The sequence below is a fragment of the Uloborus diversus genome, chromosome 8 (assembly GCF_026930045.1).
Source record: "Uloborus diversus isolate 005 chromosome 8, Udiv.v.3.1, whole genome shotgun sequence".
Taxonomy (NCBI): Eukaryota; Metazoa; Arthropoda; class Arachnida; order Araneae; family Uloboridae; genus Uloborus; species Uloborus diversus.
In genome coordinates this window covers 5821809-5848932 of record NC_072738.1, presented here as the reverse complement: position 1 = coordinate 5848932, position 27124 = coordinate 5821809, and the positions used below count along the sequence as shown (strand labels likewise).

At 32.0% G+C, this 27124-nt stretch overlaps 1 protein-coding gene across 1 annotated transcript in view; it reads left to right on the top strand.

Moving 5' to 3' along the window:
• The window catches only part of LOC129227894 (beta-glucuronidase-like), a 34266-nt gene extending 10170 nt beyond the window's left edge, over window positions 1–24096 (top strand). Inside the window, exons 2-11 of the mRNA XM_054862515.1 lie at window positions 5852–6031; window positions 8302–8477; window positions 10529–10674; window positions 12319–12518; window positions 16846–16986; window positions 17462–17634; window positions 18475–18618; window positions 20150–20234; window positions 22817–22993; window positions 23950–24096. Of these exons, the coding sequence (XP_054718490.1) occupies window positions 5852–6031; window positions 8302–8477; window positions 10529–10674; window positions 12319–12518; window positions 16846–16986; window positions 17462–17634; window positions 18475–18618; window positions 20150–20234; window positions 22817–22993; window positions 23950–24096 (1569 nt within the window). The remainder of the gene's footprint in view (window positions 1–5851; window positions 6032–8301; window positions 8478–10528; window positions 10675–12318; window positions 12519–16845; window positions 16987–17461; window positions 17635–18474; window positions 18619–20149; window positions 20235–22816; window positions 22994–23949) is intronic.
• The last annotated feature ends 3028 nt before the right edge of the window (window positions 24097–27124 follow it).

Sequence of the window (27124 nt, the reverse complement as noted above, 5' to 3'; positions counted from 1 at the left end):
CCCTACTAGCAAAATTTCTTGCAACAACCTTGACAGATCTTGATATTATACTGACGGCGTCAATATTGACGTGTTTCATACTGCATAAAGCTTGCATAAAGATTAAAAAGCAATATTACAATAACAACACGTATACAAAATTGCATTCATCTTAAAATATCAATATTGATATTACCTTACAATAACAACATTGCATACATGTTGACGCCGTCAAGATGTATTGATTTCATGCTGTCGCTGTCAAGGTAATTAGTACACAATAGAACAGGTGGACCTTCGTTCATACTTGCGCATGTGCGCAGTTCTTTCTACCCACCGTCCCTAGCATTGCTGTCACCAGTGGCATACCGAAGGGGGGGCGGAGGGGGCAGTTCGCCCCAGGCCCCCCTTTGACATAGGCCCCTGAATTTCAATTTTTGGTTTTCACCAATATTGTCGCATATCTTGGTTTGAATGCTTAAACAAGTTGGCTAAATAAAACATAATTTTTTTAAAGAACAAATATTGGTTCACTGTGACTCCTCTTCGGGATCAATGGAGGGTTTATGATACCCAGGCCCCGCTTTGACATAAGCCCCAAAGTTTTAATTCGTTTTCTTTTTCGCCAGACCTGCCTTATGTCACGGTTTAGATAAATAAAAAGTTGTCTTTTTACGTAGAATGAATATTTTCTCAGTGCCTCTTGCCTAAACAAAGAGAGGGCAAATTATGTCCCACAGGCCCCGCTTTGACATAGGCCCCGAAATTGTATCTTATTTTTTCCCAATAGACCTGTCATATACATCATGATTAGAAATATTAATCAGTTACCTATATATGCGAGTATATATCATAAATTTTGTTAAATATGACTTTTTTTCACAGTGACCCGTCAAAGTGTACAAAGGCACATGAGCACTTGGGCCACGAATTTAATGGGGCGCCAAATTTTTAAATTAACCAAACCTATAAAAATCGTTTGCTTTTATTTCGTTAAGTGCTTTCAGCAAAGTTTTATGCATTTTTTTTTCAAACAATTTATTAAAAAAAAAAAAAACGAATGCATAACAGATGCACGTTTATAATTTTTGATCATTACAGTATACAGCTAAAATATCTGTTTTATGTTTTGTTTTGTGTATTAAGACTACGATGGTCTAGTCTTAATTCATACACTATTTTTTGAAACCAAATTCAAACATATAACCAAGAAAATTCATTCCTAAATGAGCAGTTGTCTCTCCTTTGTAGCGTTGGAAGAATCAGTCAGATATATTTTTCTTTTTACCAGCTGCACTTCTGTGGTTTTAAGTTTCGTCTTCTGCCCGAAGCTATAACTTCTAAGAGCAAATCGGACGGACCCCTTCTGACTCAAGCAAAGGGGACTTCCTTTTTGCTATGCCCCTTTCGACAGCATAAAACTGGTCATTTAATTGGTCAATACTTCGGGACTTTTGACCTTGACTCCATAATACCTCCTCCCATCCATTCTATACTCGATTGCAAGCTTACTTGACTATGGAGAAATGAGCTGCGGCCAAGCGAAAGAAATAGTTCTTATCGCTTTGTCCGATAATTGGGGGAAATTACGCTCTTCGCTTTAGAAATCGGTTCTATATTTTAAATGCTCTCATTTCTACACATGCATAAAAGGTCAGTAAAATGTAATTACTAATATTTTTAAAAAATATTTCAATTCATGAGTACTAATTGAATTTTGTAATGAAGAATTGCAACTTCTATGCAGTGGCGGATTGGTTGAAAAAATCGGCCCTGGCATTATTAGATGTAGCGGCCCCAGGTATTAAACTTAACGATTGGGATATCACTTAAATATGAGGAAATAATTCTTAACAACTAAATATGTTTTGTTTAAACAAGATTCAACAGATAGGAACACTTCTGCACTTTAATGGTGTACAGTATTAGCTAAACCTTATTTTGGGGGAAATTGTGATTGTAATTGTCCATTTTTAAGTATTTTTATAATGCCCGGAACTTGATTGAATATTTCCGTAATGATAACACTGCTTGGCTAGTATGTCCTTTTCTGCGGTCATAACAAGTAACTTAATTTCCCTGTTTTTATGAAACTGATCTAACAATGTTCATGGGTGAAATACTAGGGCCGTCTTAGAACGTGATGGGTCCCTCGACACAAACATGTATTACTGGGCCCTGTCATAAACATTACTTTTTTTACACTGCCATACCCTAACGACCCCCAGACTCGATGCGAGGTCAAAAACCTGGTGGGAGGGGTCGGGTACGAGTTTGGCAGCCCCTTAATTTTTTTTTAAACGCATGTATCAATACAAAGAGAGAGGGTGGACTTTAGCTTTCTGGCTTCTGGGAATCATTAAAGTATTAGCAATATAAACTTAATAGAAATATTAACATTCAGTCTGAAATAGGGGGGTCCGGGAGGTCTCTCCCCCGGAAATTTTTTTGAAATTGTAGTCTTAAAAACTCAATTTTTGACAATATTTGGTGATGTTAGGGAAGTGTAGGTTCAGGGTTTCTCCTGCTGCAGTTTTTCGAAAGTGGAAATCCAAAAACAGAATTTTAAATTATCTTCTGAAAACACAGTTTCAGAAGATTTTTGGTGATTTTAAGTCGAGATAGATTCCGATGCCATCCACCAGAAAATTTTCAAATTGAAGTCTTAAAAGCCTTTTTTGGTAGAGACTAGAGCACCGGCAGTTTCTCGAAAAGTTCCAAAAGCGAAATTTTTGCTGACCTTCAGTGATGTTAGGAAAAGAAGCTTTCAGTAGACTCACCCCGGAAAATTTTCTAAATTGAAATACTAAAAACGAGATTTAAAACGTTCTTCATTGATGATGCCAAGAGAGAGGAGGGGACGAGGCACTTTCCCAGAAAATTTTTGATAATGTTAATTTGATAATGTTATTTTAAAAACACAATTTTAGACCATCTTTGGGAATGTTTAAAAAAATTGAAGAGGTTCGAGTACTTTCCTCCAGCAAATTTTCGAAACTGGAATTCCATGTTATGGTGGGAGTGGATTCGGCTGCTCTCTTACGAAGTTATTGAAGCCCAATTGAAGAAATTGAAGCCCAAAAATTTAAATTTTATACGATCTTTGATGATATTAGGGGGGGGGGAGGTTCTGGGGACCACCGAAATTCTTTCGACATTGGTTTTTATCAACTTATTTTCTTTTTAAACTGAGGGACCCGAAACCGTGAGTTTGTACAGCGTACAGAATACTTCATGTTTCGTCAAAATTGTTTGAAACTCACATTTCGGCGGCCTTTGGTCTTTGATTTGGTAATCTTAATAATGTAGAGTATTTCATGCTCCTCAATGGTACTTTAAGATTGCCTCATGACCTCACGTCGACCCTTGTTGTAAGTTGCATTTTATAGCAATTTTGAATTGTCATTTATAAATAAAAGCGTCAAAGAGACCAAAAGTATTTTAACTTTTTTCAACCGCTGAGGTTTCCCTGTTTTTTTTTTAAATTTATTCATTTATTTTTTATTATACCAGTAAAAATATATTGGCAGCCCCAGGATCCGTCTAACTAAAAAAGAGGTCTTGGGCCCACATTAATTTGGAGGCTCCCTGGAGACTGCAGTGTTTGATTTACATTTTTAAAGCACAAATGCACTTTTGGAGGCCTCTTTGTCGAATCACACAACTATGTATAAATCACTTATGTGCATTTATGAATCCCCTTTGGGCCCCTTCATAATCGTGACCAAGTAAATTCATTACTGGCAGAATGATTAAAAATTCCCCTCTAAAGAAGTTTTTTTCCAGTTAATATGTCATAATTTTTTATTTTTTAAAAAATACATGTATTTTTCATATCGTTGCAATGCTATGCATAATTCTTTAAAAAATTTGGGGCCCCTTAGGAACGTGGGGCCCCAGGCCTAGGCCTATTCAGCCTGTGTGTTAATCAGGCCCTGGGAAGTCCCATTTCAGAAATCCCCCTCCCCACCTCTTGGTGACGGCCCTACCTCCCTCCACAAACAAGCTTTAGGCCATGCGTAAAGAGGAGCTGAGGTGTGTTTTGCGAATTTGCTTTATTCTAAACACATGCACGCAAAATTTACATTTTGCTGTTAGTAGAAAGGCCCGAAAGTCTTCGCTGTTAGTTGACCGGCCCACCGGTCAAACGCCCGGTTACCCGCCGGCTGTATCCGCCACTGCTTCGATACAACTAGATTAGAATTAGTTGCTTTAATTTTTTTATACGTTTTTAAATATATACTTGGATGTTCAGATGCAATAAATTTTTAAGATACAATATAATTTTAAGACTTTTTTCTGTTTTTGATATTTTCTGACAAAGCACAATTTTATTAAAAATGTAGTATTTACTTAATTTCACTTAAAACCATGTGTTTTACTGTGGTATTTACAATAGTGTCCGAAATCAAACCAACACTACCTGAAATATGTAAAAATGTACCACTTAAAGTAATTACTGTAATATATGGTACGTACACATAGTTTGAGAAACTTCAGTTTGAATACTGGATAGGCCCCTCATTTCGAGTAGCGCCCCAGGCCCCCATCCGTCTTGGTACGCCACTGGCTGTCACATCTCCCTCCTTTATCCTACGATTCAGTCGGTTCAGAGGAGCTGCACGTGGCGTTGGCGTTGCGTTCTTTAGGCTTCGTTAAGTTGGTTGCTTAGTTATTAGTGTGGAATAGTATTGTTTTAGGAATAACTTATGAATGAGTGATAATTGCATTTGTTTATTAATATAGTACTAAACAAGTCATATCGCAGACGACGGCGATCAATGTTAGAAATGGTCGAAAATAACTTTTTTCGTCCCTAGACTTTGAAACAAAGGACATGAAATCCAGAATTTCGTATTATCACTTCAATCTCATGAGTAAGATTAATTTCATTCAATGGTTATTTATGTTATTCTTTAAGATAAATTCATGTGTTTTGTCCATGGGATATTTTCAATGCTGACATCCATTTGGAAATGTACTTTATTGCATTTATTTACTTATTTATTATTTTGATTTCTTTACTCTTAAATGTGTTATAAAAACTTCTGCAATTATTCCTAACTAGGCATTTTATGTCTTTATAATACAATTAGAAGCATGAATTTAAAAAATAAGTCAAGTATTACGCAAAACGAAGAAACTTTCATTTTTTAAATTAAATTGCGAGTACTATTAATACCTTTATATGAATTTCCGATCAAATGTCAGCTTTAAGGAAATATTCTTAGGCTAGAAAACTATCTTGAAGAATAACAGAAATAATTAAAGAATGAAATTTAATTCTTGAGTTTAAAGTGAAAATAATACAAATAAATAAATAGATAAAACACCTTGCAAACGTGCTGATTTCATACTGTCATGTCAATGTATCCTGACATTTTCCTGTCATATCAATACGTATGCAATATTACAAAAGCAAAATCATCTTGCCTAGACCTTGATTTTATGCTGTCATGACAACATCTTGATATTATCCTGTCATATCAATACGTATGCAAAATTACAAAAGCAAGATCATCTTGCCTAGACCTTGATTTCATGCTGTCATGACAACATCTTGATATTATCCTGTCATATCAATACGTATGCAATATTACAAAAGCAGCCTACCTTGATATTTTCCTGATATTATGCTGCATACACCTTGTCAGTCAATATTGTGGCAGCCTGCTGACAGCATAAATGGAGTAACATAACAACATTGAGGCAGCATTAATGCAAGATGATTTTTCTTGCATGTCAACCTTTATGCATTACTGAGGCAAGATATTTTGCTTACTGGGAAGCTTCGTGTTGATTATTCTATCTTTAATTTAAATACCTTAATGATTTTTATGGTCATTCTATAACTATTATTTTTTCTCTTTAGATGGGTGACACAATACCAATGCCAGTGCCATCGAGCTTCAATGACATAACTCAAAATAAAACTATTCGTGATTACCTTGGTTGGTCTTGGTATGAAAAAGTCTTTTATGTTCCTCAGAGATGGCAAAAAAATTTTAGAGTTATTCTTAGATTTGAAAGTGCACATTATTTTACTAATGTTGTAAGTTATTATTTATTTTTAATGAAGTGTTTTGTTTTATGCTTTTATTTTTTTAACTATACATTTAAAAAAAAAGAAATTTTTGTTAAAAATGTTGTAGAATGTTTAAAAATAAATCAAAGCTATGAGCTAAAAAAGGAAGAACTTTCTTTTATCCAATATCTTTGTAGTGCTTGATGGTGTTAAACAGGATTAGTTTTATCTGACATACCTGAGTATGTTGATTGTAATGTAAATTATCTATGAATGCAGAGAGATAATATGAGTGAAATCTGAAGTAACAAATTGTTAGGTTACAGAAGGAACAAGTGGCAAATACAATGATGAGGTCCAGCAGCCAATTTTGGGCCAAGCTAGGCTGGTGTTAGTTATTTTATCAACCCCCAATGAAGATCAAGAGTAATCTTTAAAACTATTCAAAGTAATGATAGCTTTCTAACTGTTTCTTCCTTTTCTTTGATGATTATATATGAAGAAAGAAAAAGAAATATAACCCTATAATGTTGAATATAATGTTTGATGATTTGTTTATGGAACAGCAATATATCCTCATTAGTGCATTATAAACACTAATGTAACACCTTTTTTTTTTTTTTTTGACTATTCGCCTTTTTTTTCTTTTTCCTTTTTTTTTCTTTTTCCAGAATTGAATGCCTGCAACTAGACGTTAAATCCCGGTTATCACAAATTTGCCATTTCAACTGCGCTTGCGCACGGACTTCGTTTTTTGGGCTTTCCGTTTTGAGATTTCGTGTTGCTTGTTTATATTTCGGCTGAGCTCGAGTCCCAACAAATTAATGAATGCAATTAGAATATTTTCACAGCGATTTCGGGATACATTATATGAAACTACGGATATGAATAACTGATAATCTTTATAAAGAAAAGAGAAAAATGACACTTCAATATTTACTGGTTTGGAAATATTTATTTAACGTAAACGTAAAACACGATATGTACTTAAAAAATGATTGGAATATGAGTACAGATATCCGTCTTTTGCGGATATTTTACACTAGGCGTAAACAGCTCAGTTTTCTACATTTGTATTTAGGTTGAGGGTTCGGCCTTGTATTAGAAGTGATGCTGCAATTCGAGTACGCTCTTTTGACGGTAAAAATTAGGCTCTGAAAAGAGCCTTTGTTTGATAGAAAAATCAGACTTCGAACCCATTAATAATTAAGACTCAAAACTCAGTCTTTACCGAGGCGTAAAAACTAAATCAAAGAAAGCTTTGTAATTTATAATTTTTATCTGTTGTCATCTCATATTTATTAACAAATTTAAAATGTTTTAAGTTAGTTTGAGCAAGAGTTTTGAAATCAGCTAAGTCCGCGCGCAAGCGCAGTTGAAATGGCAAATTTGTGATAACCGGGATTTAACGTCGAGTATGCCTGCACTTTTTGTTTTTGGAAAAGAAAAATATAGATAGAGAAAATATTTTTCAGTGCTTATAAGTTTTAATTGATTTATTATTTTTATTTTGTTTTAATCCTTATCTTTGTACTTTTTGATGTTGTTGCTGATTGAATGATGCACAAATCTTTATAAATATTGTTGGAGCTATTGTCAAAGTTTTATTCCATCCATATAGAATAAAAGTTCAGTTGATATTAAAATTAAGGCTTCTTAGTTGTAAGACTAAGTAAAAGATAAACATGCATACATATTCTAAAAAGTGAATAAACATACTCTAAAATACCATGGTAAAAAAGTTGCGAGGAAACATTTTAAAATATTAAAGCCATTTATGTCTTAAATTCTAATCATCAGTGTTTTATGCAAAACACAAATGGTATTTTATAAATTTAAAACAAGCAAAGTTATTCTTATGTTTTTATTCCTTTTTTTAAATCTAAGTTATGTAATTAAATTGAATAAGAATTATTTTTTATGTTTAAAAAAGCGGATTTTAGAAAAATAATATTTTTTTCATATGAAATAACATTTAGAAAAAAAATTGCTATTGCTATAGTTCTATGCAGAAAAAATCAAAATATATTTTTTAAACTTTAATTAATGAGTTTGAGTTTTTTCAATTGTTTGTTTGTGTGGTTGAAATGCTGAATTCAATAAGAATTTTCATAATTTTAGTTTGATTTAGCAGTAAAATGGAGGGTTTTTTCCCCCATTAATTTGTGTATTAAACATGACAAAATTTGCATTTGCCTGCACTAGTATGCTTATTCGAAAAAACAAACAAAACAATAATAATAAATAAATAACATTTTCTAAAGAAAAATGTGTCAAATGTGTTTTATTAATTTTAGTATCTCAATGGAAACTTTCTCATGAATCACACTGGAGGACATTTGCCTTTTGAAGCTGATGCTACCAGTCACCTTAATTACTTTGGACCTAATCGAGTCACTGTTGCTCTGAATAATACCCTTTCTGATAAAACCATACCTCAGGGAAGTAAAACATTCAAACATGCAAAAGATGGGTTTGTATTTCTTATCTTTTTGCATTTAATAATGAACACACACATATATCTTGCTGATATTTTACTTAATTCAATAATGTCTTAATAATTGCCATTTTTATCCCCCATAACATGCATAACAGAGACATTCCTATAGAAGCCTTCACAGACTTGCAATGTTTAATAACATTTGTAGTACTGAAAGCATTTGTTAGGAGACTCCTCACTTGCACCCTGACCATATTCTGAAACATGATATAGAACACATAGATACAAGAACTAAATCAAAATGTCTAGAGACACACTTTATTTGTGCCCGCCAAAAACACAGCCGACGACCTGTCAACACAAGGTATTATTTTATCTGGCGCCACCTGCCAACCAAATTGAATTACAACAAAATTTGCATAAATCACAATAAATAAAGAATTGAATAATTAAAAATAGAAAACAGTTCAAAGTTCTTTTCCAATTCGTTTCACAACAGCGTTAAAGCATGATTGTTCTTCCTTCTTTAGGTTTTAATTAATTTTGTTGTGAATAATGTTTCTTAAACTATCATTCTTGCAAGGGGTGCCCATCCGCCCCAAGTTCAATGGTGAAAATCCCCCCCCCCTATTTTCTCAACCCTTTTTCCCTTTTTATTTTTTAGCTCCCTTTTTTATTGTATTTATATTTTTTTAAATATTTTTATTTATTTATTTTTAAATTATTATTATTATTTTATTAGAAAAGTTTTATTCTGTGCCAATGACACAGACACACACACACACACACACACACAAACTAAATAAATAAATGAAATGAAATATAAACAAAATAAAATAATTTAAATTCAATATAAATCAATAAATAAAGTTAAGTAAATAAATTTTTGAAAAAATAAAAAATTCCCCCCCCCCCTTAAAGCTTTGATGGCGCTACTTGAGCCATAACCCCCCTCCCTCGTCGGCACCCCTGATTCTTGCAATAAATTTACAAAATAGCCTCCAGGAAATGCTAATAAATGAAGTGTAATAAGACGGATTAAAACAAAACTGCACCGTAAGGTTTATGCAAAATCTTGGTTTTGAATAATTTATAGTTGGGGCAAACGTAGCCTGGCAGCATTGTGAAGGTTATGCATTTTCTAATCATACCATATAAATGCTGCCAGGTTATATTTGACCCAACTATAGGTTAGAAAATGTTTTAGATAATAGCAGTAGGACTTTTTCAAATGTAATAAGTACTAAGGGGACTGGAAATAATTGTCATGTTTTTTAAATATATTTTTTTTAATAACATTTTTTTAAATCTTTATTTTCAATCAATGATAAAATGACCCTCATTACCATTAGCTTTTTGCCACCTTCAAGTAGCATAGTGCGAATTTTTCAATCCCCAATAGATAAACTCAATTCATTTTTGGAGCAAAATATTTGGAAATGGCATCTTGGAAACAAGCCAAATTTTCAAGTTTCTTTTTCATAGAAAGTGTTTTAAACTATTGAAAGAAAAGGAAATCAAATGTAGAATTAGTGGAGAGAATATTTTCACTATTATTAACAGAAAAGATGTGATCCTGAAACATGATATTGCAAGCCCACATTGCACAAGAACCCTTTAAAAAATTTAAGAGCTGTAGTGGTCTGCTCCACCCACCATACTCACCTGACATTGCATCATCTGATTTCCCTTTATTCCTATCTATATGTGACAAAAAAACTTGAAAATTTGTTCTATATTCCAAAATGATATCTCCAGATATTTTGCTCAAAAACCAATCCCGCACAACACGCCAAAAAAGTTGTTGATAACGATGGTAATTATGTATCCTTCATCAAAAATAAAATCTTTCAAAAATTAATTTGTTTGAAAAAAATGACAATATTTTCCAGTCTCGCTTAATAGTTTAACACTTTCAGTAAGATACCTACTAATAACCAATTTCAGTGTTTTGGAATTTAAATGTGAGTTTTAAAGATATATTTACTGTATATTTTTCTATGCATTTGTATTCATTGCTGTTGATTTTCAAGTGCTTTAAGACAGACAATATTGAATTTTGACTCATTTCTCATATTTTTAAGGCCATACCCTCCTGGGTATTTTGTACAAGGTACCAACTTTGATTTTTTCAATTATGCTGGAATACATCGATCTGTGTTTTTATATGCAATACCTCAAGTACACATTGATGACATCATTGTTACTACTGATATTCTAAATGGAACAGGTATGTTGCAGCTATTCGTGAGAATTACATATAGATTGATGAAACAATAAAAATCATGTTATAAACTAAAAGTTACTGTCCCATCGACAGGGTTTAGCCAGAACTGCAAGCAAATACCAGAAGAGAACCAAGGCGGGCCCTTAGTCAGTTATGTCACCGGGTTTCTCCCGTCCCCCAAAAACAGAAAAAAAAATCAAAGAAAGGGGGAAAAGAAGAAAAGAAAGGGGGGGGGAGACAAAATACCTTACTAGAAAACAATTAACTCTATTTTAAGTGTTACAACAGTAAATATCAAAAGAGTAAATTTAACTTAATCTTTACGTTTTCTCATATTCAGTTTTTCTTCCTTTATCTTTCATCCTTTCTTTCTTTTTTTCTTCCTTTCCTTCTTTTCTTTGTTTATGTCAGTGTTGCCCCCCCCCCCCTTCCCCCATGGCTTGGGACCTTAGTTTCGGACTAGGCTGACATTGCCTCTTGTCCGACCTGTTTGCATCTGCATCCAGAGACGGCAATTTTACCATTGTTTGGGATCATCAGTCTGGAATAGCCGTAACAGAACTGCGGGCAGTAAACCACCAAATGGTACCTCCTCTCAATGTAATGTTACATTTAAATTTAACAACCAGTTTGAAGATAATCTCAGTTTAATGATAGTGTTATTGCATCCTACTCTGCTATTGCTATTCCAGACTGATGATCATTAACAAGCTGAAACTGTAGTCTCTAAGTGCTGTAATAGCTGTATGGAATTTGCTTGTAAAAAATCAAGATAAAGAATTTTATTTATAAAAATAAATCTAATATTTGAAGCAGAAATCTTCATTCAAATTAATTATGTGTTTAGAACCTTGAAGAACTTCTTGATTCAAACAAAAATGAACTCAAATAAGTAGTTCCTTGGATATCTTTCCTGAATGTTCTTGAATACTTTTCAGCTTAAAAACAAGTGTTTGCTCAAAAATATACATTTATGTATTAATACTCAACTCTTTTTAATAAGTTCTTGTATAAAACTTTATCTTTTTAAAGTAAATGCACATACAATGTTCATAGAGACCAGATAAAATATTCATATACTTGAAATGTACATTTCACTGGCCCAGATTTGACTGCATTGAATGTCTATGCTCCTTGATTTAGCGAAATCTTGATTTAATGATAATTTTTTCCAGTCCCTTGACAATCGTTAAATCAAGGTTACACTGTATATTACATTTTATTTATTTTTTTAAACGTTGTACTTGACGATATCAATGCAAACCTAGATACAACTTTCTTCGAAATTTGTTGAAATGTTTTGCGAAATGTTTGTTTCTCTTCTTTCGGCTTTATGCTTCAAATTATCAACAGGGTATCATTTAGCTTAGCTCTTTTGAATTGCCATCTCTGCTTGTGGCCTTACGTTTGAATTTTGTACATTTACTTCTTGTACAATTTTAAAATAATGATAATAATAAAGTAACTGCATTTTTGTACTTGAAATTGGTGTTAAGTGTACTGTTAAACCGAAGGAAGCTCATTTGTACCAAAATTTACTTATCATTAATTTTTTTTTCATACTAATATTAATTTCACTTCATGTCAGTCTGATTTTAAAACTTGTTTACCCAATCAATATATACTTTTCTTTTTAAATTTCCACAGGATTTGTGAACTACTCTGTATCTGTTGCAAATAATTTAAATTTGAAAGGGAAACCTCAATGTGTAGTTAGCATTTTGGACAAATACGATAGAAACATATCACTATCAAACAGATGTTCAGATGTTATTAGCATTGAAAATGCCAATATTTGGTGGCCCTATGGAATGCACAGTGATCCTGGGTACCTGCATAAGTTACAAGTATGAAAATGGTCTTTATTATTCTTTATGAAAATATTTAAGTTTGGTTAGCTTGCTTTTTTTCTTGTTAAAAATGTATCTAGAAATTGTTTAAGTTCTAGATCCGGTCCCTATATCCAGGCTAAGAACAATTTCTTAGCCTTGTCCAAGCTGAGAAATTGCTCTTAGCCTGGACAAGGCTCAGAACAATAAATTAGGATTCTCAGGAATTGAAGCTATATTGAACCATTGAATATCTTACTAGCTTTTTTTTCTATCCTTATTTCTTTTCCGATTTAAAATTCTCTTTGCATCAAATCTGATGATCAAAGTTGTGATAAATGAAACATTGCTCGTTTTTCAGTAGCAATTTAAAATTATGTATTTTATAAAAGTCCATATTTTTTATTCAATAATTCTGAAATTGTGTACATTAAAAATTAAAAAAAAGCAGTGTAGTGATTTTTTATAACTGGTTAACTTATTATTTTCCAATTCACATGCCATTTTTGCTTAACTCACTTATCACATTAATGAGCTAAACCATTCTTGGAGTCAATCTCTTATATCGTGCTACTGTCATAATAACATATAATTTGATGTTGAATCGACTTTGATGATATACTGAATAACAATTTATTTTATATTAAAAACCTCATTTAAAGGCTGGATATTCATGTTTTGCAATACCATTGAGTTAAAACATCAATAGATTCCAAAGATATTGATCTAATATGTAGGGCCATCACCAAATTTCAAAATATCTTTCTGTTCCATCAAGAACATAGGTGAATTCATCCAAATTTTAGCTCATTTAAATGCTTTTAGTGACGAGTTGTTGTTACAGTCAGGGCAAATATAGACTTCCATTTTAGGGGAGTCATGCTCAAAAGTGAACTCCCCACCCTCATGAACGAACCTACAGTATTAGGTACGAAACACTACTGAAACTGATTGAGCAGGGCCGAATTTAGCTTCATGCCACCCCTAAGTAGTTTTGAAATCTGCCACCTCCCTCCACTTACGTGATTTATCCAAGGTCAATTTAAATACTTCACAAAATATTCAAAACGCGAAATCTGCGACAGCTTTATTTTCATGAAAATATGTATATGTATCTACTCTTTATACTTCTCATAGTCATGTCGTGCATGCACCCCATGTTTTTCCTTTTAAATATTGCAAGTATTTTGATTGTTATTAAAATTCGCAATCACAAACTTTTCAGGCAATCTGTAAGGCATGTTAAATCTCTAAGGGGCTTTAAATCTGCGCAAGAGGTTTAAAGAGTTTTTTTTATTCTTTTTAGTTCATTTCCAAAGCATGATGAATTCAAAAACTATTTATTACAATTATATTCTGCCTTTTAGTATTTGTGTGACTGAAATTTTGCATTTGATTTTAAACATTTTCATAAGACATTGACAACGGCATTTAAATTAGCAAAAACAGAATTAGTTCATTTTTTGTTTGCAATGTAATCGAGCAAAATTAACTGAGCAAGAAAAAACCCCCTAATTTCAAAATCATTTGGTTTACTTGCACTTATTTTTTTTCAATATTCAAATGTGTATACAGTAGACCCTTGTTTTATGCTGTTTCGATTTCAGGGTTCGTACTCAGTTTCAGAAATAAAATGAAGGAGTTTTGGAGGAGTTTTGAAGGAGTAAAATGAGATTTTGAAGGAGTACTAATGGGCTGTCCTTAAATGATGTTGCACTTTTTTTTCAACATGTTTGACCCCCTTCCTCTTTGTCACAAAGTGTAACACTTTATCTTACTCCTCCTCTGGTCACATGTCATATTTTTTAAAAGAATATTGTTATGATAACTGCGTGATGTTTCTTTTTGTCACCCACTCTCTTCTTCTTGTCGCCTTTTCACGAACCCGTCTGCCCTCAAGGCATGACATCACTTGTGGATGACTCATTTTACAATATCATAACTGTGATTTGCTAAACAATTGTTTTTTTAACACAATCACTTAATATAGTACATCTGCTTATGTATTTTTAAATATTTTAATAATAATTAGACAAACTGACTTTTGCAGCTGAGAGTGGGTGGAGGGAAAAGCAATAATCATAAAACTTGAAAAAATAGCCAAACACCATTTAAGCATGGTATACTTCATTTATGAAATGTCCTAGTCATCTAATAATAATATTTTAACCTTCTACTTTTATCTCTTCTATGATCAATTTGCAAATCACATATTTATGGAAAAAATAATGGAAATTATGGAAAAAACAAAATTACTACATTAAAATCGCCCTTTTCGCTCTTGTGACAAAGTTAAGTTGTCAACCGAAGTATTTCAAGCTACTGTCATAGAGGAAGATTATGTAGTCTTGAACTAAGAAAGTAAGAGTTTTGAAGGAGTTCAAACCAAAATGAAGGAGTTTGAAGGGCCCTTCAAAAAAATTTCCTAAATGAAGGAGTATTGGAGGAGTTTTGAAGGAGCGTACGAACCCTGGATTATACATGGTTTTGATTATATGCTGCTTAAGATTTGACACCTTAATTTTATTTTACGCAGATGAGTTTGGTGGATGCGGCAATGCAAACAGCTAAAATTTCCCCAACTTTCAAAATCCAAACTCCTAAAGATTGCTGATTACAGGTAATAAACTGCATTTTGGCGTGCTAATAATCGAGCTTGGGCCACTGAAGACATTTTATTCGATTAGTTCCAAAGCTCTTTCCAGTAGTAAAGTTACTAAACTCACACAGTTCAGAACTTACTGGAAGAAGAGTTTTTAGGAGTGACAAAGTAGGCCAAAACCAACGAGGATACTGACGTCGGTGACGCACAACCAAAAACTTTCACATTGAAAATTTTGAGCCATTCCTAGACAATAGAAATGATCTTTCTGATCTGTTAGTGGAGGAAGATTCTGTCATGGAAATGACGCATGTGATCATGGATGCGTTAATGCTCTGCAATGAAATTAGAGAAAAATTCTTAATGAATGCCAAAAGACTTTCATAGCCAGCTCCTCTTTATAAACAAAGCATGAAATTAATTTACATTTTCTTTACGCATGTTGTGCATAAAAGTCGATATAAGTACACATTCAACTTATTATACAATTAGTCATCACTAGAATAAAGTACTTTGTTATATACAGAACAAAACCCCTATTTTAACACTAGTATTAGGTCTCAATTTACACAGTTTCGATTTACACGGCATTTCCGTAGAATGTAGCCCCCGCCTAAAACAAGGGTCTACAGTATTAAAACTAATAAATTGTGGCGTTTGAAAAGTCACCTGCAGTATATAAACAATAAACAATACATACTAAAAATTTAAAAAATATTTTGATTCGTTCTACAAATAAATGGACAAAACAGTATTTAAGCTTTTCCAAATGGAGTAGGTTTTAACTAACTTACCAAATTACTTACCAATTCTTAAAACATTCAAGTAATGTTTTGTGATGAACTTTCCTAAGGATAGGAGGAGTAAAATGCTCTTTTTAAAAACGCAGAAGGAGATAATGGTCACTCAGCCCTTGCAGTTGCCTTCCAGTGCTGCAAATCTGGCTGTACATAGTCTTTTTAAGAGAAACCAGATGTTGTGTCTGTTTTACCCGAGGCTAAGGATCTTCTTTGAGTTAAGGGATAGAATTTCATCGAAGGTATAGATCAAAGGGTAAGTTTTCTATCGGGGATGTACTCCGTCCCTGCTGCAAGCTAGAAATGAAACTTATTGCCCGTTACTGGAAATCCGTCACACCGCATTTTCTTTGGTTTCGACAATTACAGTCAAGTCGGCTGATAAGTTAAGATCAGTTATGTTGCTGTTTTGGGAAAAAATTTAAAAAGAACTGACGTTTTATTTTCAGGAATAATAATTTAAAAATTGAGATTGTTGAGATTGGAGCAAAGTTTGCCGCCCCCAAAAGTTTTGCCGCTTTCGGCAGCTGCCTACTCAGCCTGTTGGGAAATTGGACTCTGTGATTAGGTGTCAGAAAAAAGCATCTAATCGGCCAGGAATAAGGCACCTAATAGGGAATAAACGTTACAAATTAATTTCATAAACAATGAAAAGAAGTTGTATTCCAGATATTTATTTTCAAAAATAACTAATTAATTGAAAAGGCTACTGAAATTGTTTACATTTTATTTATAAAGTGTTTGAACACAATGTGGACGAATCCTATTGCCAGTGGCTTAAGGGGTCATGCTGGGGGTCATTGGGTATGACCCCCATGACCCTCCCATTGTATCCGCCACTGGTTACAGTAAGAACTTTTTTTCCCTTAGTTTATGTTCAGTGTAAACATAAACATTTCCTTTGCTCAAAATAATTTTGTAAAGCTTTCTTTTTCATTGCTTTTAGGTGGAAGTAAATTTTGACAGTATTAGAGATGTTTATCAGCAGCCTTTTGGAATAAGAACTGTAAAAGTTACCCAGAATGAATTCCTTATTAATGGAAAACCTTTCTATTTTATGGGTTTTGGAAAGCATGAGGATTCAAATGTAAGTATTGAATAAATAGAATGTTCAAATGATAGAATTAAATAAAAAATTCTTAAGCTTATCTTTTGCTTTAGGAAAAAGAGTAGAATATTTTCGTTGTTTTGCAGTTATTTCATATATTGTATTGGAAAATTGAATTTATGTATATTTCATTATTTTTGTTGAATTCGAAAATTATTATTTTGTTGAAGGAATTGTTCTTGGATTATCTTATAGCAGGCTGCAAAATAATTGTCATTCTTTTCATTTTTGTTGCATATTATTTATTTATTTTATTTATTTATGTATTTATTGCACGTATCTTTATGTAGTAAACAGTTAAATTCTTTACCTTCCAATTGCAAAATTTTACAATTACATGAAGAATGGAATTTTCTATCCATACAGCTTTATCCATATATTAACATAGTGCATTGATTTTTCTATTTTAAATTATTGCTGAAAAAATATTTATTTAAAAATTCATTTTATGCAGATTAGAGGAAAAGGATTAGATTTTCCACTCATCATAAAAGACTTTAATTTAATTAAGTGGATTGGTGCCAATTCATTTCGTACGTCTCATTACCCTTATGCTGAAGAAATAATGGATCAAGCAGATGCTCAAGGAATAGTTGTTATAGATGAATGCCCAGCTGTTGGATTAAAGTAAGATTTCTTCTACAATATGAAGAAAATTTCAAACTCTTATGGTTATCATTGCTTATTTCAAGTGAGCAAACGAAAATAATGAAATGCATCTTATGTAAATACAGGGCTAAAATTTAGTGTAGGATGGTGGTATTCTCACTGAAGTCTCTCAGATTCACTCCTTGAAAATAATCCAGACCAGAAACTCCCAAGCATGGTAAAATTCCAAAAATTTTTGTGAAAACAAACTACAGTTGAGCAAACCTAAACTAGCACTGTTGTGATGCTGTGATTAGGAACCAACTATACGTAAAATGTTTGAACCGACTATAGCCTGAATTTCACACTAATTAAAACTGAACTCTCACAAAGGATAAATATCCATTTTAAAATTGAGTTTTACTTTTTTAAAACTGCTTATAACATTTTCCTTGTTTAATTAGAAAAGAAAGAAAAAAATAAATACACCTATATATTGAAAGGAACTTGAACCACTTCAATGTTAGCACTTAAACATACAATACAAGAAGAAACAGAATTCTGATTCTTTCTTTCAGACAAATATTGTTTTTTATTTTTATTGGTTAAGAAATGATTAAAAGAGAGGGAATAGTTATGCAAATATTTCTATGCAGGACCGAGTAAAAACCTTGCACAGATTTCTTTATGCGCAATCCTTTACTTTTTTATTTGTATGTATTTTTCTCCAAAACAAAAATTAAACATTGTAATCAAAAATTTATTACTCACAGGGCAGCTAAACTGTGCAATTAAGTTTTGATCCAAAAATATCAGGAGTTTTAATTTTATGCTCTGCTAATTTATGATTTAAAAAATATAATATTTTTCTTTTTTCAGGAATTTTAATTCAGAATTGCTGCAACAACACAAAGAAGTAATAGAAGAACTTATAAGGAGAGACAAAAATCACCCATCTGTGGTTGCATGGTCAATTGCTAATGAACCACAATCATCAAAGTCCCAGGCAGATAAGTATTTTGGGTAGGTAGCTTAAACAGTTGACTTTATGCATATATATTTATACATATATATTATATATTCATGTATTTACAGTAAAACCTCACTATAACAAAATCTAATATGAGTATAAATCCCTGTACAGTACAATGATGTTATTTTGCGATTCTCATGAATTAGAATATGCAATGAAACTTAAATTGTCCTTCTCTGAATGAAGGAGTTATAAGTACTTGATTCTACTATGACTGGGTTTGGAAAGAGGATGTGTTATGCTACCCTTTTTCATCAGATTTTACTAAATTTGACTCAGATTTTACCCAGGCTAAGCTGAAAGACAAAGCTGAATACACTGTAACTAAGTGGTTGTCAGAGAATATTCTAATACTGCAAATGTTCTAGAAATGTGGCATTGAGATATATAGCGCAAGGTAAAAATATGACATCAGCAGACATTATGTTTAGAAGACAATGGTCATAATATTGCTCTCTCCTCAAGAATAATATCAGTTCGTCAAAAAAATATGACAAATTTCTTTAACCCAAAGGATTTTTTCTTTTTAAATGTCTTCCTTAAATCAGAATGTGATCTTGAAATTATTGTATTACTTTCTTCAATGTGTACGAATTTATGCATGCTGAAAAATTCTTTTTGTGTTTAATATACTTAACTTTTTTCATAAATAGTTTTCCAAAATAAAATTTGCTCAGATTAACGGAAATGTTGGATTAACAGGGTGTGAATAATGGGGCTCTGCTGTACGTTGATAAAAATTACAATGGTCCATAATAAAAAGTTCGGAAGTTGTATTCTCTACAAGTTTGCCCTTGTTCCAAATGGTACTATAGAATCAAGGGGGGGGGAGGATCAGGTGAATTTCAATCGCAAAGATTAAGCACTTAAAGATTCTAATTTAGTATGGAAAAAGTGGAATTTTTACTAAAACACCAATATTTTGAAAAAATTTTACTGCTGCTATAATTAACTACAGAAATATTGTGGAAAAGGTATTTTGCATTTAAAAATGTAATATTATTAGTTTCTGAAATGCTAATATATTTTCTTGTTTACTAAGATTAATACCATCATTTGCTCATCTTCTTGGGCATTGAAAATATTTACCAGTACACTAAAACTATTAGAAGAAGGTACTCAAGACAGCTGTTAATAGTTTTAGTAGAACCTCTATACATTCTTCAATTCAAATGCATTATCTAAAACCTGGTGGTTCTGCATTCAGTTGACCACATAACCAGAACATGTACTTTGTACCCCAAAGTCCTCGGTCACGAAAACTGAGATGGGCACAAAAAGATGTTTTTCTATTTTATTAACAAATTAAAAACAAGCAATTTCATTGTTCACCTTACTTACACTATTTAAAGTTTTAGCCTATTTATATGTAATGATATGCAACTTGTAATATTGTTTGAAAAAACGTGCCAAACAACTTTCTGTTTTACTAATTTACACAGGTATAATTGCACTTATCTCTCACATTAAATGTTTTTTTTTAAATTGATTATTATTATTTTTTTAATATTTATTCTAAAGAAAGTTAGTTGATCTTGTGAAGACTTTGGACCAGACTCGTCCTGTAACTGCTGCAATAAATGCAGATTACAACTCAGACAAAGTGGTAAGTGTGTTCTAGAGTTTAGTATCTTTTGAAGCTTTTTCTTGCATAAAAATAATGATTGCTATATTATTCTAACGCCTGCCCCATAAATAAATGTTGTTCCTTGTCATTAAAAGTTAACTTTTTTTTTGGGGGGGGGGAGTATTTCTTACACGCTTTATTGAATTTCCACTGAATTCATAGAAAATATATCTCCAAACGACCCTCCCTCCTCCTCATCACATGCATGGAAAACACAATATGCCCCATATGGTCGAATAACAGATCATCATTATTGAAGGCATTTCATGTAGAACTTTACAATGATTTTTATATAGAAATAAAAATCATTGACATAATCACTTGTTTTATTACTTAATATTATTGTGAACAGCTGGCTAGGGGTATGAAATTAAGCTTTTGTGACACTTTTGTTCACCAAACTTTTAAGTATGTATAATCCAGATGTTGCATGCTTAAGTAGCAACAGCACTTGCATTGTTGCCCACACTAGGTAATTATGACAGCATGAAAAATATTATAAATTTGATCACTATGATATTTTGCCATCAGTGCTCTCAATTCAATGCAAAAATTGCCCCCAATTTCAATTTCTCTTACTCTCAATGCATGTAGAAAAGCATAGGCGGCTGGTGCACCAAAAATGTGAGAGGTCAAAAAATGTGGGGTTAGGCGAGCAATGCTTCTGCAGCTGCTTTTTTTTATATTATTGGATTTTAACATTACTGCTTAAATAACCTCTAAAAATTTGAAACACGACCTTAAAAATCGAGACTGATGGTCATTGTAGACTTCCTCCTTCCCTATTATAAGTTCCATTCTTACAAAATAACATGATATCAGTCCATTTATTTGGGATTTTAAGTTTTTATCTTCGTAACTTAAATCAGATCACCTCATAAAATATCATTTTCAAACGATCCTTACTTTTTAACTCTGAAAAATGAAGGGGCAATGCCCCCTTAACTTTTGGAAGTAAGGGAGCAGTTGCCCCCTCTTCCCTCCCCCCTAAAGTCGCTCATGTGGGGAAAATATTTATGGACAAAAATGAATAAAAATTCAAATTGAATAAAAATTCATTTTAAAAGAGTGACCATATGTACTTGATTGAAAGATACATTGTTTAGTTTGTAAAAATGAAATGGTATGATAATTATGTGTGTTTTAAAAAAGCAAATGCTTAACATATTGCTACTGCAATACTTGATTTCTGATTGTACTAAAATTAATATGACTAATGGAAAGCTGGTCAAAATATCTTACATACTTATATGTTGATGTGTATAAAGTGATAAGTTATTGCCTTATGTTATGGGTCATTCTTCAAAAAGTGTAACTTTTCTGTCACACGCCTTTTACAGTAAAAACTTAAGGAACAATTCATTTAACAATGCTTTCCAATTTCATCAAAAATATATCTATTTAAACCTGCCAACTCCCAATTTTTTAATAATATTTTTATTTTAACATATTTTTGGTTCACAACATGTGAATTCTTACCTTCATGGCATGTCACACACGTGACTGTTTATGTTGCTTAATTACATGTTTAATTAGAAGTATATATTTATTTATTTATTATTCCTTTCACAAGTGTCTCAAATACTAATTTTTTAAGTATATTCAATTTTTTGTTTTCTGTTTTTAGTTCGTTTTAGTAGTATAAGGAATCATGTCATACAATAAATTCTCACCTCCGATACCTAAACACAAAATGCCATTCCTCATTAACACATGGGCAGTAATGACATCAAATTATATTTTCTATGATACAATCCTTGTTTATTTTCAGTCATAAAGAAGTTGTGAGATTTTTGTCGGAAAACAAGAAGATAGATTTTGTTTTAAAAACTAAGTGTGTTTATTGTGACTTCTCACCTCCGTGAACTTGAATTTCAGGAATGTAAATTAATGTAAAAAAAGAAGTGAACATGTTTTTATGTGCTTAACATGTGCAGATTGTAGCAACGAAGAAAAAAAAATTCCCTGAAAATTGTATCCTTTGCGCGTTAGGCCTATATTAATGGAAAATTCCTCACCTCCGTGAATCTCACCTCTGTGACAGACCTTATCAGTGTCATTATTTCTGAGGTGAAAATAAATAATGGAGGGAAAATACATCAATCTTAGGCATTCTACCAATATTATAAATTGCCAGTATATTCTCAAAATTACTAAATACTATTTTTAACACACATTTGAATTAAAGGGATAACTACTAATTAAGCCTTACTTAACTGAAAGGGTTTAATACTAGATTCCCACTAATCATTAAAATAGCTTATTGTTTGCACAATTAACAATATTACTACTTTGATATTAAATTGGCCTCGATTTTTACACATTAAAAGTTTTTTTCTTTTTTTTTTTTTAAAGTTCTGTGAAAACAGCATTTTTTTTTAAATTTGAGTAAAATAATTGGAACTTAGCTGCGCCATTGTTTATGGTTACTTCTAGTAGATAACACTTTCATGTAATAATGAAAAAAAAGAAAACAAAACTTTTTGAAATTGAAAAATATTTGCCTTCAAAAGTTACATTATCTGGAGAATGACACTTATATGAAACAAATTTTATTTCAGGGGAAACACTTGGATTTTGTCATGTTAAATCATTACTACTCGTGGTACAGTGATGTTGGCGCTATTGATGTGATATTTCCCTTGCTTGTAAATTATATGACCAAAGCTCATGACGTATACAAAAAGCCAATCATGATGTCTGAATATGGAGCTGATACGATAGCAGGTCTACACATGGTAATTCGATCTTTGAAATTTTGTAAGATTTGTCAATATACTTGGTATGAAGATATTTTGATATTTTATTTATTTTTTTGATTTTTTTTCCTTTTACAGTACTTAATTAGTATTGTATAATTTGCTCTGTGGCTCAAATTTATAAAAGTTAAAATAATGAAATTAACTAAACCGCTATACTTCAAATCGTCAATCTGCTCTGCCCTCATATAGTGCTTGTGTGTGGTTCTATGGTTGCCCGTTATGTGAATCTGTGCTGCAGTGTCAATAGTTTGTGCATTTCATCACTGCAAATGCATGTTGTAAATTTCACATGGTTTGCAATCTCCCTTCAGAGTATTGCATTTTATGTGGCCCGCAGTATGCATATTTTTATTATTTTCTTGGGCTTGCTATCAGAAAATCAAACCATCTCTGTTATGTTAAAGAAATTTAAACATATAAAAATGTTTAAATATTGGCTTTTGGTACATCTTTCAAGTTATGCGTAAGGAAAAAGTTTTGTCAAGTACAAGCATTACACTTTACTAAATTAGTTAATCTGACTAAAGAATAATACAAAATGTAATTTTGTCTGTGACATGTATCTTTTAAGGTTTACAGTTGGTAATATTTTAGCTTTGGCGGAAGAATTATGTTGTGAAGAACTTTTTTTAAAGATAAAATATTTTGAAATCTGGGGCTTTCTATGCAATGTTTAATTTTTATGATAGGTCTAAAATAGAATGTTGGATTTCATACTTGAGCTGTCACAACTATAAAAATGTAAATAATTCTCTGTGGTATTCATGCCTTTACAAACACTCATTTGTGTTTTTATACATGTAAACAATTGTGTACTGATGCTAAAAAACTAGAATCAATTTTAAGTAACGATGAAAATAGATGCATATTTTTGACAAGTAATAAAGTAATGCATAAAATTATAAAATCATTGACAACTGTTTGCACTTTAGGACCCTCCTTTTATCTTCACTGAAGACTATCAAACTGAAGTTATGATGAATCATCACAAAGCTTTTGATATTTTGAGGAAAAAAGGTTTCTTTGTAGGTGAACATATATGGAATTTCGCTGATTTTCTTACATTGCAACGTAAGTGATATTTTTTATACTTTTGTATGTTTTTAAATTATTCATCGAGATATTTTTATTTTTTTAAATTTCTTAAATTTTAGTTTCAGGGAAATTTAATGGATGATGTATTTGTAAGAGATAAAACATGCAACAATTTTCTTCATAAGTAAACTCCCTATTAACGGCAGTCGGATTATCTGCGGGTCTTCTCAATTTGTTTTAAAAATTTATGATTATGTTATTGTTTTCTTTTAGATTTTATACATATATATATATTTGTTATATTCAATGAAAGTAGATGCAATGTAGCAATGGTCTTAATAATAATTAAAATTTATGAGTGATTGTTAAAAATATTTTTCAGCTACTGTATACACTTAGTATTTTTTTTACCTATTTTGGTTAGCTGCGGTTTTCGTTTATTCGCAGTTACTATGCCACTCTATTCTGCAGATAATTGAGAATTTACTGTACGTGTACATATATATACTAGCCAGGGGCGGCAAATAGGGGGGTCAAGAGGGGGCGGTCGCACCCCCAAATTTTTGAGAGGAATGATAAAAAGTGATCAAACTCAATTTACGTAAATCGCCAATCAAAGTTGAAGAAAAACAATCTTGTTGGTTCTCTGTAATGGTTGATGAAACTTGACACATTTCCAGACAAGAGCAAGTATTTTTCGCTTTTTTTAAATTATTAGAAATTCATCAAGCCTTTACCAGCCTTTTCAGAATAGAAAAAAACTGATGAGGAATCATGGTTAATTTTAACGAAAGACTTAATTTCCTCATATAGGCTAAATATTTCGTTCTTGTGTGCTCAGAATAACGATCAGTGGCGTAGCTAGACCCGACTTTCGGGGGGGGGGTACTTCATATATATATATATATATATATATATATATATATATATATATATATATAAAACATATATATATATATATACTAATATATATATATATATAACATATATATATATATATATACTAATATATATGTATATATATATATATAATCGCTTGGAATTTTTCCCTTTTCTTCTTTTTTTTTCTTTCTCTTCTCTCTTCTTTTTCTCTCTTTTTTTTTTGAGACTAACTTTTCGGGGGGGGGGGTTTTGTCCCCAAAACCTCCCCCTTAGCTACGCCCCTGATAACGATGGTTATGAGAGGCCCGTGAAGTAGTGTTGCTGCATGGTTTTCACAAGAAAATGCCTTGGTATTTTACATTCATTGTTACGCTCATACTTTAAGTATGTCAATTTAATGAGTGTTCATCACTTTCTTCTGCTAGAAACACACAGTGTTGCCAGATGGTCAAATCCAGATTTCCCCAATTCCCTACCAATTTTTCCCCAAAAAGTAATGTTTTCTACCAAAATTCCCCGAATTCAAAAATTATTTTTCCACTAATATTTTCAGAAAACGAATCGACTTCCTCTAATATTTTTGTCTCTTGAAAAATTTTTTTCCCCAAATAGCCAAATTTTCTTAGAAAATTTCCCAACTTTTTTTTTCTTCTCATTTTCGCTTTTTTTTTTGTCTTCTTTATCAATATCTTTCTTTATCTGTACTAATAATAAAGCTGAAAGTCTCTCTGTCTGGATATCTCTCTGTCTGTCAAGATCTCTGTTACGTGCATAGCGCCTAGACCGTTCGGCTGATTTTCATGAAATTTGACCTTTAAGGCTGCTCTTCAGTGAGGGAAAACTTTGAAGTTAGGGTGTAAATGACTTTCTTCCTTGAACGATGGGCGTGAACCTGAATCAAGTGATTGACACTTCAACAGCCAATGGAGTGGACGGTAATCGACGTAAGGCAGGAACACGTGACCTGTCACAGCTGTCATTGTTCTGGAGGGAAAGAAAACCCCTAAATGACCCCCGTCGTGAAGAGCAATCAAGGAAATTAGCTGGCGGCCGAAACCCCACTTGAACAGTACCGATGCGAAGGTTGAACAGAACAGAAAATAAAGTCAGTACCAAAGGGTCTGCCGTAATTTTTGAAACAAAGTTTTTTTTTTTGGATATGCGTTCCCAGATTTTATATTCATGAAAAATTTATGAATGAAAAGAAAATTTATCATAAATTGAACAGGAAAAACGATTGTCTTATTTTTTTTTTTTAAACGATGTTTTCAATTGCCACGTCCGAATCTTATTTCGTTCATAAAGCTAATTAGTTTCTTGTCTGATGTTTAAATTAAAGAATGCAATTTTTTGCGTTAGGATATGATTATATATATATATATATATATATATATATATATATATATATATATATATATATATATATATATATATATATATATATATATAAACAAGAGGTATAAGCTTAGTGTAAAACCTGTGGTGTAGTCCCGGAAAAAAAAGGGTGAGGGGTGAGGAGGGAAGATTACATATCGGTTATCGGATATTTACAGTCAAGAGGTGGAACGATGCTGATTTTATTTTTAATTATTGTGAGAACGGCAGAAATGTCGTAATCAGAAAAACAATTTCATATTAGGATATGGTTACATTTCAAAGAGGGGGGGGGGGGGGATCCCGCTATTTTTAGTATATATGTATATATATATATGGTCGAAAAAGGAATACTTCTGCAATTCGATGGAGGATATGCAACGCTGAACTGACATTTTTGTTAATTAATCAATGACTGTTTTAGATATTTATTTATATTTTTCCGGTGATTCATCATGCGCAGGGCTGCATTTGTTTACTATCAGTAAACAAATCATCCCGCAAAAACATAGATAATCAGCATGGTGACTAGAGCAGCATACACAAGACTAAATGATTAATATACTTCTTAAAATTGAAATTCTTTTTCAAAAATAATAATAATAATAATAATAATATTTTACGCATTAGACGAAAAGTGCAACAGGCTATAATAATAAGTAGTTGGTATGTTGGTAAGTCTTTTATTGAAGTGTATTTTCGAAGCAGCAGTTATATGATGTTTGAGAACATTTGAAAATACATTTCGTGGGTGGAATTACACGAGCAACAGGGAATTACTTGCAATAATGTACTTAAATTAAAAATACAAGCTGC